Below are 20383 nucleotides of genomic sequence, written 5' to 3'. Positions count from 1 at the left end.
GCGCATTAATGCACGGGCTTATAGGGGCTGAAGCTCAGGGGCCTACAACTCCGATGGGGCCCTGCAGGAGGAGCATGTTTAAACGCTTTCAGCGGTAGATGCGGTTGTTGACATGGTAACAGTGCACAACAGTTAAAGGCATCCGTGTGGTGCTTATTCAATGCACAGCAGCTCCTGTGGCAGGTTGAACTTTCTCAGCTGGTGAAGGAAGTACAATCTCTGCTGAGCCTTCTTCATAGTGGAGTCTATGTGGGTGTCCAACTTCAGGTCCTGAGAGATGGTAGAGCCCAGGAACCTGAATGAGTCCACTGCTGATCCGGAATGATGGTGGAGCATTTGAAGCAGCAGGGAACTTTACACTGCTCCAGTGATCTACTGAAGATCTGTGTGAAGATGGGGGCCAGTTGGTCAGTGCAGACTTTCAGACAGGCAGGTGAAACACTGTCTGTGCCTGAAGCTTTCCTAGTCCTTTGTTTCCGAAATACCTGGCACACATCCTCCTCACAGATCATAAGTGCAGGTTGAGTAGCAGGAGGGGGGAGGAGGGGGTACCAGGAGGTGTAAGTGGGTGTGTGAATTGAAGATCAGAGTGGGGGAGGGGTGTGAGACTGGGCTTTTCAAACCTGCAGTAAAACACATTCAGTTCATCAGCTATTAGTTGACTCTCTACAGATCGAGGGGGTGGTGTCTTGTACATGGTGATGCTTTTCAGTCCTTTCCACACAGATGCAGGATCGTTGGCTGAAAACTGTTTTTTCAGCTTTTCAGAGTAGCTTATTTTAGCCACCCTAATTTCCTTAGTCAGTGTGTTTCTGGCCTGGTTGTACAATATTTTAAGCCCAATTCTGTAAGCATCCTGTTTGGCATGACGAAGCTGTCTGAGTTTTCCTGTAAACAATGGTTTATCGTTATTGAATGATAAAAATGTTCTTGTAGGGATGCACATACTGTATCCTCACAGAAACTGATCTATGATGTCACAGTATCTTTGAGCTCTTCCAGGTCTGTGGCTGCAGCTTCAAAAACACTCCAATCAGTGCAGTCAAAGAGGCTTGCAGTTCCATCTCTACTTCATTAGTCCATCTTTTTACAGGCCTTTACTTCAGGTTTAGCTGATTTAAGTTTCTGCTTGTAGGTCGGGAGAAGATGAACCAGACAGTGATCAGAGAGTCCTAAAGCTGCACGTGGGACAGAGCGATATGCATCCTTTACAGTGGTGTAGCAGTGGTCCAGTATATTTCTGTCTCTGGTGGGGCATGTGATGTTTTGTTTGTATTTGGGCAGTTCACGGGTGAGGTTAGCTTTATTAAAATCTCCCAGAATAATAATAAGTGAGTCCAGGTGTTGTTGCTCCGTGTCTGTGAAGTGACCAGCCAGCTGTGGCAATGCTGCATTCATGCATGCTTGTGGCGGGATATAAACACTCCTGCGGCAAGTAGAAAGGCTTGTGATGAAGAGAGCTTCTAAATTAGGACAGCACATCTTCTTTATCATTGTTACATCTGTACACCAAATTTCATTGAAGTAAAACATGTTCCACCACCTCTCGTTTTCTCCGATGATTCCACATCGCGATCCGCTCTGAACAGCTAGAAGATCGACAGATGAAACGCGCTGTCCGGGATGATTTCAATCAGCCAGGTTTCCTTGAAACACAGAGCAGCGGAGTTAGAAAAGTCCTTATTTGTTTGAGTGAGCAGAAGCAGTTCATCCATTTTGTTGGCGAGGGAGCGGACACTCACCAGATGAATACTCGGCAGCAGAGTCCTAAAGCTGCGTTGACGAATCTTCACAAGCGCACCGGCTCGCTTCCCTCGTGTGCGTCATTTGGATAGCTTGTAGAGCACCACTGCACCTCCAAATAAGTTGTCTAATAAAACGTCCAAATAATCAAACAACGGCAAAAAATCATCAGGTATGCTCTGCCGAATATTCAGCAGTTCATCCCTGGTGAAACTGATTGGGAAAGAGTGACAAAAAAACATGAAAAACAAACTAAAGTAACAAAAACTCTAGAGAGCTCCACACCGAAGCAGCCATCTTATTGTGAGTAGTAAAGTTTTAAATTGTCTGTTTTGATAAATAGTCATTCTTGATGATAAATTCAAGCTCTAAAATAAATGTTTCACATAATATATTGGATAACTTCATCTCTATGTGTGCTACTGTCGGTCATGAGATATTGTACGTCAGAAGTTCATCAGTCAGCGCCGGTAAAAGGAGTCTGACTGGGTGGTCTAGTGGTAACTAATTCACCCCGTGCATAAGAGGCTTAGGGTTCTAATCTGCCCAAATGTAACTGTAACAGATCTCTTAGTTCAGGCAATGGAGGAGTCAGGAGACAACAAAGCAGGTTCAAGGTCAGTCCTTTTATTCTCTTTCTTACACACAATCGAAGGTAACCGTCGATAACAAAGATAAACATTTAAATAAATGAAAGCACTCTAGCTAACAACCACTCTCTCGGTTCAGGGCTGTCGTGCTTACTGGTCACTCTATCTCTCTCTCTGATGCTCTGGCGAGCCTTTTCAAGTCTCCCTCCGCCATCACTATAATGAGAGACAGGTGAGATAATTATGAACCAGGTGACGAGCCTTACCGCTCTCTCTCTCTCCCGCAGACTGACACATGACCATGCCCCCCATGCCACAGTAACTTTATATTTTAATTAACAAAGACTGCATCCGCACCTCAGTGGAGCAATGTAAACGCTCGCCGCTGGTTCTCTATTCCTCAAGTACATCACTGTGGTACATATTGCTATCTTCTTGATACTGTATAATTAACGCTTGTGCTGTTTAAAATTAAAAGCAGTTCATGAGCATGTTGTTATTTTGCTAGCCATCTTGAACTGATCTTTACCTTTATATGTCGTTCTTTTGATAAACATGGCTAACTGATGAACGTAGTTGCACATTCTTAGATTATACATAACAGACTGTGATGTGCGAGAAGTTGACGAAAGAGGGATCCCTGCTAGACACGACCCTTGAAGGGGGCCTCAGCGGACCAGCGAGCCCATGGGCTCAGAGGTATCTTAAAGCACCCCTGGACTTTAGCAATCCTTGTTGCATTGTATGCCAATGGTGACAGTTCAAAAATGGGGAAAAAGCACTTTTCGTGTTCTTTTTCCAAAGTTGGCGTGCCTGTAACTCAAGAAGTATTAAATATATCTAAACATCCTTTTAGAATCTGGTTCAGAATAAACTTTTCTTTTGGTATCTTCATTTACAAGGCCCTATATGGTTCAGTCCCAGAGATATGGGGCTCTCAATGTGGCTCCATGTGCAAATTGTTGAATTGTACACATTTTCAGTGGTCAAAAACCAAATGTGGGGCACTTTGTATAAAGCTGATACTTATTGTATTTAAAGAGAAATGTCTGAAGAACAAATAATGCTGAAACTAGAAATGTACCTTTATTTATTCAATGACCATTTCAGTGTATTTTTGGCACTTTTGCCAAATTTGAGCCATTTTTGATCTGTCACCATTGGCATATAATGCAACGAGGATTGCCATTTTGACCCCCTCGACATAATAATGGATTACTCAGTAAATATTCATCCATGGCATTTAATATTTTGGCTTTCCTCTTCATTTATGTATTTCTGTCACCAGAAAAAAAATGATCAAAATAAACATTTTGAGCTGGGGACCTCTGGTTGAGTTGGCATGGAATGACCCAATAATGTAGTTGTTGTGGTACTTTTATATATGCTGTTTAATTCGCTCTGAAACTGTAAATAAGATGCTCTTTACTGTCTAGAGCACAACATTAAATACCAATGGATTGTGTATATTTCTGTTGCAGGTTGAATACAAACAGACTGACAGAGGATGGCATTTGTGAGGCACGAGATTACGTTTGTCTTCTCTCTGTGGGGTTTCCTCTTCTATGTAGTGACCCCTCACCTGAGGGCAGACGCACCAGAGAGAAGCCAGTACCTCTGGAAAACAGGTGCTTTGCCAATATTTCTTTTGCTTTTTCTTGTTACTGCTGCATTTCAAGTTGATGACTGGAGGAAATCCATTTCACTTTGTTTCTAGCTTCTCTGATTGCTCATCTTCATTTAATTTGAATGTTTTAATAGTCCCCCCACTAATTTGTGTCCAAATTTGGTCATAATTTACTCACCCTCACGTTGTTCCAAAAACAAATTTCTTTGGACAAAAGGAGATATTTTGAAGGATGTTTATGCCGCTTTTTCCATACAGTGAAAGCATATACACACTTTTAAAAAAAGTTACCATTTAAGGTACAAGCTTTCACTGGGGTGGTACCCTTGTTTTGGGTAATTTATTTATTTTATTTTATTTTGTTCCCAAAGCATACATAAACATATAAATGTACCTTTAAAGGTACACAATAGATCCTTAGGGTACAATTATTCACCCAAAACAACTTATATATTTTAACCAAAGGTACAAAGGGTTGAGGGTAGTAGTTCAGTTACAGCCCTTGTCGAAAAGCACTGTAAAAGTAGTGGCCTACATACTATTTGTGTGCAATATTCCAAGTCATCTGAAGCCATACAATAGCTCTAAAAAAACAGAACTGCAAAAATAATGACTATTTTGGAATAGGTTTCCCAAACACTTCCCCCATATGCCATTTGTCAAACAAAGATAGTCCCACCCATATGCGTTGCTAGATCCTATTTAGGGGGGCTTTAAGAGCCCACCCCCCCCCCAAATAGGATCTATTTCTGTTTTCATTTCTTTGCCCTAGGCTGGGCATAGAAATGCATCAATTCTCCTCTACAAACTCTTCAGACATGTTTAGTAAGTTCTGTTCTCTGTTTTGTGTACAGTTGTGTTGTGTTCTGTTGTCACTATCACTGTGGAGGGCCTGTTCACTGAGCACAATATTTCTTCACAATTTCTCCCTTTGTGTTCAGAAAAAGAAAGAGTCTTAAGGGGTTATAACAACACACGGGCGAATAAACAATGACTGAATTTTCATTTATGGGTGAACTATCCCTTTAAAAACTACAGAAGTTGCAAAAGTATTAATTAAATATTCTATAATTTTGGTATAATAATGTGCACATCATATAGTGTCATTGGGGGCTGAGCCCCCCTAAGATTGAAATCCTAAAATCGCTCCTAGTCCTGCCCCAAACCCACGCCATTGGTTAGACAATGTTGCTGCGTCACAAGATGGTCAGAATGCTCAGACAAACAGAGGAATGTTTTGATGATGTCACAGTGTTTATACTTGTCAGGGAAATCAATCAGATGTTTTATTTATAGTTGACTCTGGGATAGAAATATGTTTTTTTTTTTTTTTGTTTTTTGTTTTTTACTGATAATGCACAGGTGAAATCTTAGTATGGACACTTATTTCAGGGCTTTTAGAGATTCTAAATACACAGATTGCATATAATATTTCTGAAATCCATCCACTGACTGAGCCAGAGATTTGGCCATTTCTCTCTGGTCACATCCAGCTGGAGAAGTCACATTTTGTCATTGCATAATCAAATGTGTGACTGACAGTGTCTGGTTCAAAACCGTTCAAGTTAAGAAAGAAGGCAATACACATTTCTAGTCTGGCTTTAATAACAGATAAGTGATCTATCCAGGTTATATATTGATCCTTGTTATCGCAGATCTTGGAACAGGATGTATTTATGGTAATTCTGAAATGATGGCTCATTAATGTGAGACCATCTGTGTGTGTTATCTGTGAAGTCTGATCAATCTTACATTCAGCTGGAGTTGCTCTGAGTATTCTTCATGTTGCCATGGCAACAATTGTTAAGTGTGAGATTGACAGCTCGGAAAAAGCCAAACAAAAGATAGTAACTTGACCTGTTAATACCATCCGGTACATCCAAGTTAATGTGAGCTCACATTTAAACATGCTGTAATTAAAAATTTGTCCAGAACTTGGAACAAAATATTCAATGTTTGTTTGTGAAGAAATGACAGACAGTTCAGATCAGGCATCTTTTGCCATTCTCAGTGATTTACAAAACAAAAATTTGCATCCTTCCATTTTTAGTGTATATTGTAGTATCATCCCTAACTGAACACTACATTTTTTTACTACACGGAAACATTCACTATTTTATAACAGAAATTATGTTTTAAACACATGTGATGTGTTGCTGCTAGCTTTAGCATGTTAGCCAAACTCAGTCCAACACTTGTGTCTCAAATAACGTTTATATTCACATGATGGTAAAGCATTCAACTCAGAAGTTTTGCTAGTTGCCACATTTACCATTAATTACAATTGTTTTGTCAGAACAGCATCGGGGCCAGGTAACTCCGCCCCTTACGCTACGAAGGGCAAGCCGTGAGTGCAGAGTGCATGAACATTTAACACACTCGTAGCACTCCTATTTTTGTTGCATGTTCAGTGTGAACACACTACTCAGATCTCATACTACAAAATAGCATAGAATAGTGAAGAAGTACGCGATTTAGGTCTAGCGACTGTTGTGAGTTGTGATATCAACAACAGCAAACAGGGATAAATATAAACCCGTTTCTCACTTTTAAGATGCTCCAAAAAATTAGTCACTGGCAAAAAATCTACTTTAATATCCGTCTTTTTTCTGATCATGGAAGTGTTCGAATATTCTTAACGACAGCCTCTTTTCGTCTTCTGGTCTTCAGTGGATTTTACTCGCGTTAACTTATGTTTTTAGCATATAATGTGATGTTTAGTATGTTAAATATGTAAAGATTGCCAAAAAAACAACATGTGGCTCCCATAGGTGAATTACGGACCAGTCCAATGGGGCCAGTGCCCAGGGACCCTTGACTACCAGGGGCCCGGGAGGGCCCTGGGCTGCAAGGTCTCACCTCCCATCAACTTTGGAAACAAATGTTTGTATATGCTTAAATATGTGGGCTTATACAAGGCCCCCTGAACAGGGCCCTGTGGCTATGAGGGCCCCCATCCCTCATATAGGACCCTTTTGCCTTCCTGCTACCAATACAAACAAATTTTTAGCCACTCTTTAATCTTATAACGCCACCTGGTTAAAGTTTCCATGCTCTTTTGGAAGTAGGAGACCTTGTAAAATAATTTCCAAAATAGCTACCTTCATATTTTGATGCACTCATCTTTTTTATATGAAATCTTTGCTGATTTTGATAAAGTAAAATTAACAATAAAGTATATGTTGTTACTGATATTTCAAAATTAGTATTTATTGAATTCAAGCAACATGTGCTTTAAATTTCATTATTTTATAGAAAAATAGGTTTAAAACAGGTTTAAACAAGTTTAAAAATATAATTTTCTGACTTTTATTTCATATGTTAGGCTTTATATGGTTAAGCTATATTCATTGTATAAAAGGGCTGTCGAACAAAAACGTTTATTATACTAATCACTGCTATAACTGCATGTTTGCCCTGCATTACAAAAAAATAATTGGCTTAGGTGGTTGTGGAAAAGAAAATATTGATATTTTACTTTGTGTGGTTGTAACAGTTCATGGATGGGCAAGGAGGAGGCAGGAACCAGCTGAACAGTAAACTCATCAGCTAATTCAGTGCCGGCCGTGAACCATCACGGCCCGGCGACACCCTCCTCCTTGTCAAACTCCTCCCCCACCCGATTCAGGCTGTGGCGCCACTGGACTGACTTACTCCCCCCCACCTCTGGAGGGGAGACATTGCCCTTCAGGCCGTTCCGTCAGCCGGTGGTCCACCCCGCTTATTGTGAACCTGGGGGAGAGACGAGGGGAGGCGTGGGGAGAGGGAAAGGGCGAGCGTAGACACACAGAGAGAGAGAGAGAGAGAGAAGAACTTGCTCACCAGCTCACTGGACGCGCTGTCGCCCGGCCCTCAACCACTCCTCCACCCTCTGGCGGACGGCAGTTCGCTTCTCCCCCGGTGGCTGGCAGCAAGTTCTCCGACCCCTGGCAGATGGCCGCGGCTGCTCCTCTGGCGGATGGCAGCGGCGAGGACTCTGCGACAGCATATCCCTCCTCCCTCCCAGGTTTCGGCACCACTCTAACAGTTCATGGATGGGCAAGGAGGAGGCGGGAACCGGCTGAACAGTCAACGCAAAGTTTCATGTAAAACTCAACATAAAACAAACATTAACACACACACATGCAGTGCGGCTGCGCGTGTCTCTCTCTCCCCCGGTGGCCGTCAGCGACCCCTGCGTCCCCAGGCAGACGGCCGCGGCTGCTCCCCTGGCGGATGGCAGCGGCGAGGACTCCGTGACAGTGGTTCAAAAGTACTAATTAAACTAGATGCAAAGTTTGTTGAGACAAACTATAATGTTGGTTTGACAAAACCTTGTCTGAAAGTTAAAAATAGTTTTAAATGCTTGAAGTTAGAAATGTTTACAGGTTTAAGAGAAAGAAAGAAAGAAGAGAGCATCTTAAAGTAGATTAAAGGTGCTGTAAGTGATTTTTTTCATGGGAAGGTATGCAAAATTGTTCCTACTCCCTTAAAGATATTACTGAAACAAGTGTCCTGAGATATCTTACTGGTCTCTGTGACAGCTGTAGACTTTGTAAACAGCAAACAAAAATGTGTCCGCAGACCGCAGACATTGACGCTTTTTACCTGTCAATCATTTTGCTTGTTCTCATAGTGTTGTATTTGAATCGGATGATTGAGACTTTGATTCATAATGTTTGTCAGCTGAGGGTGCTATTGTGCCACTGTTGAATTTGACAGCCACAGGAACAAACAATGCTGTTCCTTTGCTCGGTTTTGGCCTTAAAATGATCTTTGTAGGGTGGGTTTTGGAATGAGGGGGCGTGGCTAATTCAACGGCTCAGTCACGTGAAAGCTTACAGCACCTTTAAAGGTTTTGTGTGAAAGTTTTGAAAGCTAAAGTTTGAAATTACATTCCAAAACAGACTCATAACTCATTTAAATATTCTGTCAATGTAATGTAGTCTAGGGGATTTTTGGACACTTTGAAAAGGCTTAAATGATTCCTTAGCAGTTTATTTTTTTTATTTTTATGGAAGAATAATAATGGTAGGCAATCTATGGGGTCATTCCAAACAGAATTTCCCCAAAAAATGACCAAATGACCACTATTTTTGAGCCCCATACCTTTCAGCCCTTCAAAGCTCTCACAATGGAGGGTAAAGTCTTTGAAGGAAAGAGGGTGTAGGGATGGAACGCACCCCATCAATCAGATGAGTTAGAAAAGATATCGCAGCACGAGCCAGAACTGCCTGAACTCTTTGCCGAATTTCACCAAACCCTTGCATAGATACTGTAGGAGCCTACTGTATTTGTTAAATTCATCAATATTTAAAATGTTTGATAAAGTTAAAATTTCATAATTTATTTTGGTCCCTTTAAATATATGCATTTTTTATGCATAATTTGTAGTATTTACATTGAGTTTACATTATGTAACAAACATTAAAATGGTACTGTCTCTTTAAGAACAGTGGCTGTTCAGCAAACGTGTTTCGGTTGAGTGCTTTCTTTACCACATCCGTGCTGTTTTAACTCATTTGACTGTAAATAACAGAACAGGTATTAAAAGAGACTTAAATCAATGAAAATCAATTGCGTAGCTCTCAACTTTAAAAGATAATTGGCCCCAGGACCCTTGCTAGTCATATTCTGCCCCTGGTGGCTCCAAAGTGCCGGTACTTTACAGAGTCACGATGACCGTTTTATCAGATAGATGACATGAAGTGATGGCCCGAGGTTAGTTGATGCTAGGTATGTCATAAAATATCGATATACACTGGCAGCCAAAAGTTTAGAATAATGTACAGATTTTGCTCTTATGGAAAGAAATTGGTACTTTTATTCACCAAAGTGTCATTCAACTAATAGTCAGGATATTAATAACATGAAAAATTACTATTACAGTTTGAAAAAAACATTCAGAACTTCTTAAACTACTTCAAAGTGTTTTCATCAAAAAATCCTCCATGTGCAGCAATGACAGCTTTGCAGATCCTTGTTATTCTAGCTGTCAGTTTGTGCAGATACTCAGGTGACATTTCACCCCACACTTCCTGTAGCACTTGTCATAGATGTGTCTGTCTTGTCGGGCACTTCTCACGCACCTTACAGTCTAGCTGATCCCACAAAAGCTCAATGGGGTTAAGATCCATAACACTCTTTTCCAATTATCTGTTGTCCAATGTCTGTGTTTCTTTGCCCACTCTAACCTTTTCTTTTTGTTTTTCTGTTTCAAAAGTGGCTTTTTCTTGGCAATTCTTCCCATAAGGCCTGCACCCCTGAGTCTTCTCTTTACTGTTGTACATGAAACTGGTGTTGAGCGGGTAGAATTCAATGAAGCTGTCAGCTGAGGACATGTGAGGCGTCTATTTCTCAAACTAGAGACTCTGATGTACTTATCCTCTTGTTTAGTTGTACATCTGGTCTTCCACATCTCTTTCTGTCCTTGTTAGAGTCAGTTGTCCTTTGTCTTTGAAGACTGTAGTGTACACCTTTATATGAAATCTTCAGTTTTTTGGCCATTTCAAGCATTGTATAGCCTTCATTCCTCAAAACAATGATTGAGTTTCTAGAGAAATCTGTTTCTTTTTTACCATTTTTGACCTAATATTGACTTTAAGACATGCCAGTCTATTGCATACTGTGGCAACTCAAAGACAACGTTAAGCTTTCAGCTGTGTTTGATATAATGGCAAGTGATGTTCTAGTACCAGATTAGCAATTTATCATGATTACTCAAGGATAAGGTGTTGGAGTGATGGCTGCTGTCTAGATTTGATCAAAAATGACTTTTTTCAAATAGTGATGGTGCTGTTTTTTACATCAGTAATGTCCTGACTATACTTTGTGATCAGCTGAATGCCACTATGGTGAATTAAAGTACCAATTTCCTTCCGAAACAGCAAAATCTGTACATTATTCCAAACATTTGTCTGCCAGTATATATATATATATATATATATATATATAGATAGATAGATAGATAGATAGATAGATAGATAGATATATTGATTATTGATCGGCACATTATTTTATAAATATATTTTTGAGGCATTTAAATTAGAAGCCCAATTTGCGTGTTTTCCAATTCACTCAGTTGGCCTCTGTTTAACAGTCTAGTAATAGCGTTGGGAGACCACAAGAGGGCGATATACCATTTACTGAAGCAGGTTGTGATCACACACACAAACACACACACACTGGACAAGCTGAAGCGGCACAGATGGCAATCCAAAGTTACAAAGGTTTTTGTACTTCTTCAAGAATGAACAAAGTGACGTTGATGAGTTTGCAGGTTAGTGAAACTGGTGTAATTGTGCGACGTTTATCATGTCATTTCTCTGCAGGTAGCCATGAATAGGTCTTTCATTCAAGCTGTCAAACCACAAAAAGACATACTTGTAACTGAAAATACATTGTGTAGGCTCTATGAAATATACTTACTGTATACACAATATATCATCCAGTTATACTAGAGTAAATCATCTTTGTCCTTTGATAATGATTTGGGTCGAATTTAATGGAAAACTATGCGAGTTGCACTCTGTGGTGCTGCTGAATGTTGACACTGAGCATTGGCGGTCTGTGTATAACTTTGTAGAAAATATTTGTTATAATGTGCCATGTAGTCCGCCAGAAGTGTCCAGTGTGTGACCCCATTTAATTAACCCTGCCACTCACAGTTTACCAAAGTTGTGTTGAGAAATATGTCTGAAGAGACAAAAGACTATTGTGCAATGAGCAGCCCTATTTATATATATATATATATATATATATATATATATATATATATATATATAAAAAAAAAATGATATACACTATATTGCCAAAAGTATTCACTCACCCATCCAAATAATTGAATTCAGGTGTTCCAATCACTTCCATGGCCACAGGTGTATAAAATGAAGCACCTAGGCATGCAGACTGCTTCTACAAACATTTGTGAAAGAATGGGCCGCTCTCAGGAGCTCAGTGAATTCCAGCGTGGTACTGTGATAGGATGCCACCTGTGCAACAAGTCCAGTCGTGAAATTTCCTCACTACTAAATATTCCACAGTCAACTGTCAGTGGTATTATAACAAAGTGGAAGCAATTGGGAATGACAGCAACTCAGCCACGAAGTGGTAGGCCACGTAAAATGACAGAGCGGGGTCAGCGGATGCTGAGGCGCATAGTGCGCAGAGGTCGCCAACTTTCTGCAGAGTCAATCGCTACAGACCTCCAAAGTTCATGTGGCCTTCAGATTAGCTCAAGAACAGTGCGTAGAGAGCTTCATGGAATGGGTTTCCATGGCCGAGCAGCTGCATCCAAGCCATACATCACCAAGTGCAATGCAAAGCGTCGGATGCAGTGGTGTAAAGCACACCGCCACTGGACTCTAGAGCAGTGGAGACGCGTTCTCTGGAGTGACGAATCACGCTTCTCCATCTGGCAATCTGATGGACGAGTCTGGGTTTGGCGGTTGCCAGGAGAACGGTACTTGTCTGACTGCATTGTGCCAACTGTGAAGTTTGGTGGAGGGGGATTATGGTGTGGGGTTGTTTTTCAGGAGCTGGGCTTGGCCCCTTAGTTCCAGTGAAAGGAACTCTGAATGCTTCAGCATACCAAGAGATTTTGGACAATTCCATGCTCCCAACTTTGTGGGAACAGTTTGGGGATGGCCCCTTCCTGTTCCAACATGACTGCGCACCAGTGCACAAAGCAAGGTCCATAAGACATGGATGAGCGAGTTTGGTGTGGAAGAACTTGACTGGCCTGCACAGAGTCCTGACCTCAACCCGATGGAGCACCTTTGGGATGAATTAGAGCGAAGACTGCGAGCCAGGCCTTCTCGTCCAACATCAGTGTCTGACCTCACAAATGCGCTTCTGGAAGAATGGTCAAAAATTCCCATAAACACACTCCTAAACCTTGTGGAAAGCCTTCCCAGAAGAGTTGAAGCTGTTATAGCTGCAAAGGGTGGGCCAACGTCATATTAAACCCTATGGATTAAGAATGGGATGTCACTTAAGTTCATATGCGTCTAAAGGCAGATGAGCGAATACTTTTGGCAATATAGTGTATATTGATAATAATCGGGAAAATCTTTCTGATTATCGATGTGTGAAAAAGGCATCGATCCCAAGCCTAGTTGATGCTATTAACTACTTTGAGTTGTTGTGACTTGTGGTCGACCCATATGGGTTTTTCAATGGCAGATGCCAATATTGATATCTAGAGAGCAGGATGGCAGATATAAATGCCGATAAACATAATACAATTGAATAATAGCAAATCAGATGTGCACAACATTTCTGTGAAACAAACATTATTTTATGCAATGTTTACTCAGAAAACAGAAAGTGTTGACTATCGATTGACAAATCTATTGGTAGATTTTTGAACAGACACAAGGGAATGTTCACACTTCTGTTAATTAACCTATGGAGGATGGTTATCGGTCGATACCGATAATCGCAAAAGGGCCAAATATCAGCCGATATATCGGTCTATCACTAGTTATGATGGCAAAAACTGCACAAATTGAGCCTGAACTAATTTTTACTCTAAATAACACTTAAAATGGTTGTTGGTCTCCATATTGATAGCTTGTTTTGGTAGTTTTTGCATTATTTCTTATGGAGACTAGAAATAGAAAACAGTCTAGCGAAAACTGTGGGAAATGAAGAATATTTAGTTTGAATACAGGTGTACTTTTGAAAGGCTGTCAATGGAGAAAGATGCTTTTTGGCAGCAGTATGGTGTAGAGCTTCTTCCAGCAGGAGCTAGCTGCTCAGGGAAACTGATAATGTTTTGTAGAAGAACGAGGGATGTTACGAGGAGGGAGATGTTCTTCTGCAGGGTTGTGTGAAACACTGGTCTGTTCTCAGAAACTCTGAGAGAGTTTTGGATCGAAGAGCAGCTCTGCAGGGCCACAGGGGCGATGATGCCTGGAATGTAAAATCGATACTGGTTTCATCATGAAGAAACAGGTCCACCTTGGTTCTTTGTCCATGAAAAAATGCACATTCGTACACTAAGAAAGACACGGTGTTTGTTTCTATTTTTAACTCTGTATCTTTCTTGCTTGAGTCACAAATGTCTTGTCCCTTGACCCAATATTGTACAGTTTGCCTATTGTGGGAAAGAGAAAACTGTGGCGAAAGGGGAAAAAAAGCACTCTGACAGCTGGAGAATCTAATTTGAAGTCCGTCTGACTGACGTCATGAGCCAGATACATAAAAAGGCTTTGTCTAGACTGCAGAAGTCTGACTTGACAGATCCAGTGCTTGAGCATTTCAAAACAAGTGGGCAAGTGAGTACTTTCTCTTATCACAATTTTGCATCTCGACCAGCCTTACATATCAACATTGACTCAACCAGTGGTGTGAGTTGGGGTGGGACTATCTGTTTTCTGACTAATGACAGAAAGGGGTAGTGTACTGGACCATGATATCACAAGAATATCAAGAATATCAAGAAGTATTCTCAGGGTTTCACTAAATGTCCTGCACAAGATGTGTCTTTTATTAAAAATGTCAAAATATTGATATTAAGCGATGTGACAAAATAAGTTTCATGAATTTTCTTGAGGGCCTAAGGCGTCCTCTCTGTGTTGTTTTTGTCACATGACAACAAAATGACTGCCTACATGTTGGTTCGGGACTACTCATGCCAACATTTCTTCATTCAAGAATTTCAGCTTTTAACCCCTTAATACTCTGGTGCATTTTTGGGCTGCCGCCTGCAATTTTTCACATTCAAATTTAAAAGCTTACCATTCACACATACTGTGGATTAACTGCAAAAAAATTGGTCTAATTTTTCAGAGAACCAACAAATAAAAAATAAAGACTCCAATTATTCATAAATAATATTGTATGTGTTTATAATCTTATGATAAACAGAATTTTTGTTGTTGTCCTAAATTTGTAAACATGAAATTCTGGTTCTGTTCACTCTACCTTGCTTCAAAAAGTCTCATTTGATTCCACTAGATGGCAGAAAGCACTAGAAAAAGTGTTTTTTCTCTATCACATTCCATCACAATATACAGATCTGAAATGCAGGTGGCGCTCTAACACATTTTATCCCTCACAGATGTGCTCGTCCATAGACATTCAGTCTAATTTTCAGTTCAAGCACCACCCTCATTATTTCATTGAATATCTTGGCCTCTGAGTGGACTAGAAGTTTAATCAAGGTGTCTTTAGAAAGCTGGGATCCTCCCCTTTGCAATGATATATAACATTTTATAAATAAAATGTATGCATTTTATTTTGTTCAATAGTTGAAACACATTTTTCTGATGATTTGTTTAGCGTGCTTAACATTGGATTATTCACACAAGCAAGCTCACAGACAACTAAAAAAATTGCTTATTTTTTAGAGAACTTCCTAAGGTAAAAGCAGATATAAAATTTTTGTCTATTTGGTACCAGTGAAATTTCACGATTCTCGATAACAGCAAAAATATGCTAATACGGTAATATATTATTGAACTCACTCAGCCTATTTAAAGTTACATTTTAATGTAAATAATAAATTAAAAGAAATGCATGTTTCTTTCAAGTGTTTATCACTGAAGTATGCATTGCTTAAGTGTTTTTAAGTAGGGCCCTACACAATTACTTTTAATTTTTTAACAACATTTTATTCAGTACAACATCACTTTTGCTTGTGATATATTTCTTAATGTTTATTATTATTATTATTACTTATTATTAATAATAATACTACAGCAAATATTACATTTTACGTGATCAGTGCATAAATGAGACATTTGTATTTGATGCTTTTCAGAAATCATATTCAAATCACATAACTATACGGTCACATTCCTGAGAATCAGAGCTTTCATTTGATATATAAATTGTCCATTTATGTGCTATGTGAAGGACTTTTATTTTCATATAAATATTTCTGCCCCATTACCTCTAGGGGGTGCTAATTTTCAACGTGAATGTTTTTAATCCTTATTTTGTTATTTTAAGTAACATAAATGGAGAAGTGATGGTTATCTCTGAAAAGTTCAGATTCTAAGCTTTCAAATGAAACCTCATATGCCTGACTTATGTTTACGGAGACTTTAACATTATAGGCGTAAACTTTTTCGTGATATAGCGCCCCCCCTTTCACTGACCCTGTGTCATTGCTCAAAGAGCAGAAAATATTGTATTGTCTCAGGTGCATTTAAAGCAAAGCCAATGAACTTTTTTCAGCTGTTTTGTTTGAGAAAAATCTTTGGGGATTAAAACTGAATATTCACTCAATTTAGTTTTTGCTAGTAAGTAAAAAAAGTTTAAATACAGATTCTACCAGAAAAGATGTACTATAGAAGCAGAGAAAACTGTCGGGATTTGTGGTGTCAAGCTTGTTAAAACAGAGCTTCCGATACCCTCGAAATTACCTGATCCCTTCTCACAGCTTTAAGTTGGTGTGACACTACGGGACAGATTCCTGCTCACATCTCCGGTCCATTTCCCTCCATCTGCCTGCTGCGTTTCCATGACGACCATGTGAGCGACAATGAGAAAGAAGATAGACTCCCCGTGAGACACAAAAGTCAGCCTGCAAGTTGGAAGGAGCTCGTCACAGCTGTGAGGAAGATTGTATGTGCAAAAGTCGATTTCCGTGTCTTTTCCAACAAACTGTGTGTGTGTGCACCTTTACACTAATGAAAGAGATATTTTATCCTATCTCAACCTAATGTGCACAGACATGAATGTGAGGCATTTATAGGTTGATTTCCCCAAAAGTGGCGCTGTAAAAACGTTTGCTCGTTTGAGCGGCCAGACATGTCAACAATTGGTCCAACCAATTGCGTGAGTTTGGGTCGGGACTACCTGTTTTTGGTGAACAATGACAGATGGACATACTAAATTGAAATACTAAATATAACAACTATACAGTTGAGTAGCTTCATAAAAGAAGACGCAGTTATTTCTACACATTGGCAGAAGTGAATCAGTGAATAATTTATTTGAACTGGTTCATTTACATGAACCCTTCAAACAATTCACTAAAATGACTTCCTAAGCAATGTGTAAGTGGATTGGTGAATTGTAACGAACTGAAATGAACCATCCTAACAAACTGATTCACCTAAATGTTATGTAAGCGTCTTGGTTTGCTCGGCTGCGGTGTGCACAATACAGTATGAAAATGTTTTGTCATATCACACAAAATGTTATAATCTTATGATAAACTGAATAAAAAATAAAAAATTTTTGTTGTCTTAAATTTGTAAGCATGTAATTTAGGTTCTGTTCACCCTGTCTCCCTCCAAATAGTCTTATTTCATTCCACTATATGGCAGAAAGCACTAGAAAAAATATTTTTTCCTCTATCACCTTCCAACACAAAATGCCGATCTGAAATGTAGGTGGTGCTCTAACGCATTTTAGCCATCGCAGATGTGTTTGTCCATAGACATTCAGTCTAATTTTTACCAACCCCAATTTTCATCGAATCTATCGGCCTCTGAGTGGACTAGAAGCTCAGTCAAGGTGTCATTAGAAAGCTGAGATCCTCCTCTTTGCGATAATGTAACATTTTATCATTAATTTGTTCTGGACATCTAAAATTTAACATTGGATTATTCACACAATATAAGTAAAAATTTTTACTTATCACAGATAAGTAAAAATGGCTCATTTTTTAGAGAGCTTCCTAAGGTAAAAGCAGATATAAAGTTTTTAGCTATTTGGGAACGTTTGTATTTGATGTCTTACAAATATAATATTTCACTTTGTTATTAAACTGTGGTATTAGTGCAACACATTAAACTATACAGTCACATTCCTGAGAATGAGAGCTTTCATTTGATATATGACTTGTTTATTTAAGTGCTATTTTAAAGACTTTTATATTCATATTAATATTTCTACCACATAACCACTAGGTGGTGCTTCTTTGCGACGCAGATATTTTAAGGCCTTATTTTGTTATTTTAAGTAACATAAATGCAGAAGTGATGGTTATCCCTGAAAAGTTCAGATTTTAAGCTTTCAAACGACACATATGCATGACTTATGTATACGGAGACTTTAACATTTTAAGCGTAATCTTTTTTCATGATATAGCGCCCCCCTTTGGACCGCCCGATATTTTGGAACTTACCTTATTTTGTCATCAGATCACTGTTTTGCTTAGGAATTATGCTTAAAAATGTACAAAGAGGCACAAGAGCTATTTTATTGTTCTAACAATGAATTATTTCCATTGAACATGGATTGGATCTGTTGAGCACATGACAGGCCAAATTCTGCCAGATTCTATCGATGTTATAGCCGATGGTTTTAATTTGGTCAATAATTGCCCGATAAATATGGTGCAACCCTATAGATAATATTTTAATAATTTATTTTGGCTTTAGTACCAGAACAATGTAAAAGCTAATTATTTAAATTGTCTTTTATAATATTACACTTGAAGCTAGGGTGTGCAATCTTTTCCAGAAATTTTTTTTGTTATACTGGTTGAAAGTCTCTTCACATCCTGATAGCAATCAATAATTTAAGTCGTCTAAATGTAAAAAAAAAAAAAATATATATATATATATATATATATATATATATATATATATATATATATATATATATATATATATATATATATATATATATCTTCTGTGGAAGGGACAGGACTAGAAAATGATCAACCAATCATTGCATTTGGTCCGAATGTAATGATAGGATGTCCTTCCTGTCTGTCAATCTATATTTGCAAACCGCCACACAACTTGTTCGCGCAGACAATCACACGTCATCAGCGCCGGTTCCTTGAAGCTGCGCAGAGCGAGCGCGAGAATGGAAGGCGAACCGCAGCTACCTTATGTTCCTCCTGAACCACCAGTAAAAGGAAACAAGAAAAGAAAGACCGTGTTAGAAACTTCAAAAACGTCTAGCTCAAGAGCGTGCTAAAAGCAGAATTAACATTATGTGATAGAGGAGGCGTGGCTTTGGAGACACCTCTGAAGCGAGGGCGGGCTCTGTGCTTTCAAAGCTAGCTTGCTAACTGCTAGCCTCTCTGGATTACACACCCTAGCTTTAAAATGTTTCTTAATTTTTCGCTGCTCTTTATATATTTTAGGAGGGGGTCTCTTGCAAGGTGATTGTCATATTTGGGGGTCCTTGGCATCAAAAAGTTTGAAAAACCCTGAATTAGTGCCAACTGCTGTATAATAATAACTTCAAAAGAAGTGACTGCAGTCAAATACAGTATTCAGATAGAGAATACATCTTCACAGGGACATTACAAGAAAAATACTGGATGAAGATCTGCATTCTTTGGTAACTTGTTTTAGTTTCCACTATTACTAAAAGAGCATATGTGCTCAAGAAAAGTGACACTCTCCAGGGATACTTTTCTTTTTTCTGTTTTTTTCCCCTATTATGTCCAATTGCTTCTTCAACTTACAGCTTAAAGCACAGACAGAGAAAACACATCAATCTCTTTCTCACGTTGCTTCAGTTCAAAGTGATTATTCCCACATCCAGAGTCTTTAATCAGCATCCCAACCATCAGAATCCTGATCAGGCAGGAGATTTCTGTAGGACCAGTCTCAACAGTGAAAGTCTTACCTGAACCCCTACTTCACAGTAAATTGATATTAGAGTGAGGAGGATGAGCTCATGAGCTGTAATTAGTAGGCAGCACTTGGGGTTTCATGCAGTGAAGAATCACATCGAATAATCATAGAGGTACTGACACACTCATATGTGTGTTCTCTTCTGTTGGAGGACAGATTTTGGCTGACCTCAGTGGTCATACAGCAGTGATGTCACCCCATATGGCTCTCTTTCTCTGTCACGTGGTTTTTATCTTCGCTTTCTTGTTTATAAGGTGGCATTTGGTGATGGGACTATAGGTCTCTTTGGTGACCTCACCAGTGGTGTGGAATGACAACGATGATGTCATCTCTCCTGTTCTCCTTCCATCCCTATATTGCATGTTCTTTCTGTCTTTTCTTGTCTAGTAAAGTTTTCCCTCTCTGCCTGAGAAAAAGTGTGATTGTATTATTATTATTATTTATTTATTTATTTATTTATTTTTATGCCCAGTATTTTTCTTTTGATATCTAAAGTTTATAAGCCTTTGAATTGAAACATTAGCTTTCATATTTTCTGGCGTGAGTGCAAAAATCAGTTTTATCGATAAGCTGCTGATAAAATGACAGATGGTAACAATGTTGCTGGTAGCTGCCATACAAGAACAGAAAAAAAGATTTTATGTAAGGTGGATGGCAAATGTAACACTTGTAATTTAATAAAATTAGGTATACATGATTAAATCTCCCGATGTCGATATCAATGTTTTTGTTTTTCATAATCAGTTACGAATATCTATACCTAACTGAGTGGAACTGACTGGGGTACCCTTTTATATGTAAAGAAACACAAACATCTAACTACACATTATTTAATTATAAAATAGAGAAAAACAAAAAATGATTACATTTAACCCTTAAAGCTTGGA

At 39.0% G+C, this 20383-nt stretch overlaps 2 protein-coding genes across 2 annotated transcripts in view; one reads left to right on the top strand and one right to left on the bottom strand.

Moving 5' to 3' along the window:
* Positions 1-12950, bottom strand: part of LOC127425923 (uncharacterized) — a 393067-nt gene extending 380117 nt beyond the window's left edge. Inside the window, exon 1 of the mRNA XM_051672245.1 lies at positions 12715-12950. Coding sequence (XP_051528205.1) covers positions 12715-12818 — 104 coding nt within the window. The 5' untranslated portion in view covers positions 12819-12950. The remainder of the gene's footprint in view (positions 1-12714) is intronic.
* thsd7bb (thrombospondin, type I, domain containing 7Bb) overlaps positions 3841-20383 on the top strand; it is a 65966-nt gene continuing 49423 nt past the window's right edge. Inside the window, exon 1 of the mRNA XM_051672182.1 lies at positions 3841-3961. Within this exon, the coding sequence (XP_051528142.1) occupies positions 3841-3961 (121 nt within the window). The remainder of the gene's footprint in view (positions 3962-20383) is intronic.

This window comes from Myxocyprinus asiaticus, chromosome 35 (genome assembly GCF_019703515.2).
Source record: "Myxocyprinus asiaticus isolate MX2 ecotype Aquarium Trade chromosome 35, UBuf_Myxa_2, whole genome shotgun sequence".
NCBI lineage: Eukaryota > Metazoa > Chordata > Actinopteri > Cypriniformes > Catostomidae > Myxocyprinus > Myxocyprinus asiaticus.
Note: the sequence above shows the minus strand (reverse complement) of the source record. Positions and strands in the feature narration are given on the sequence as shown.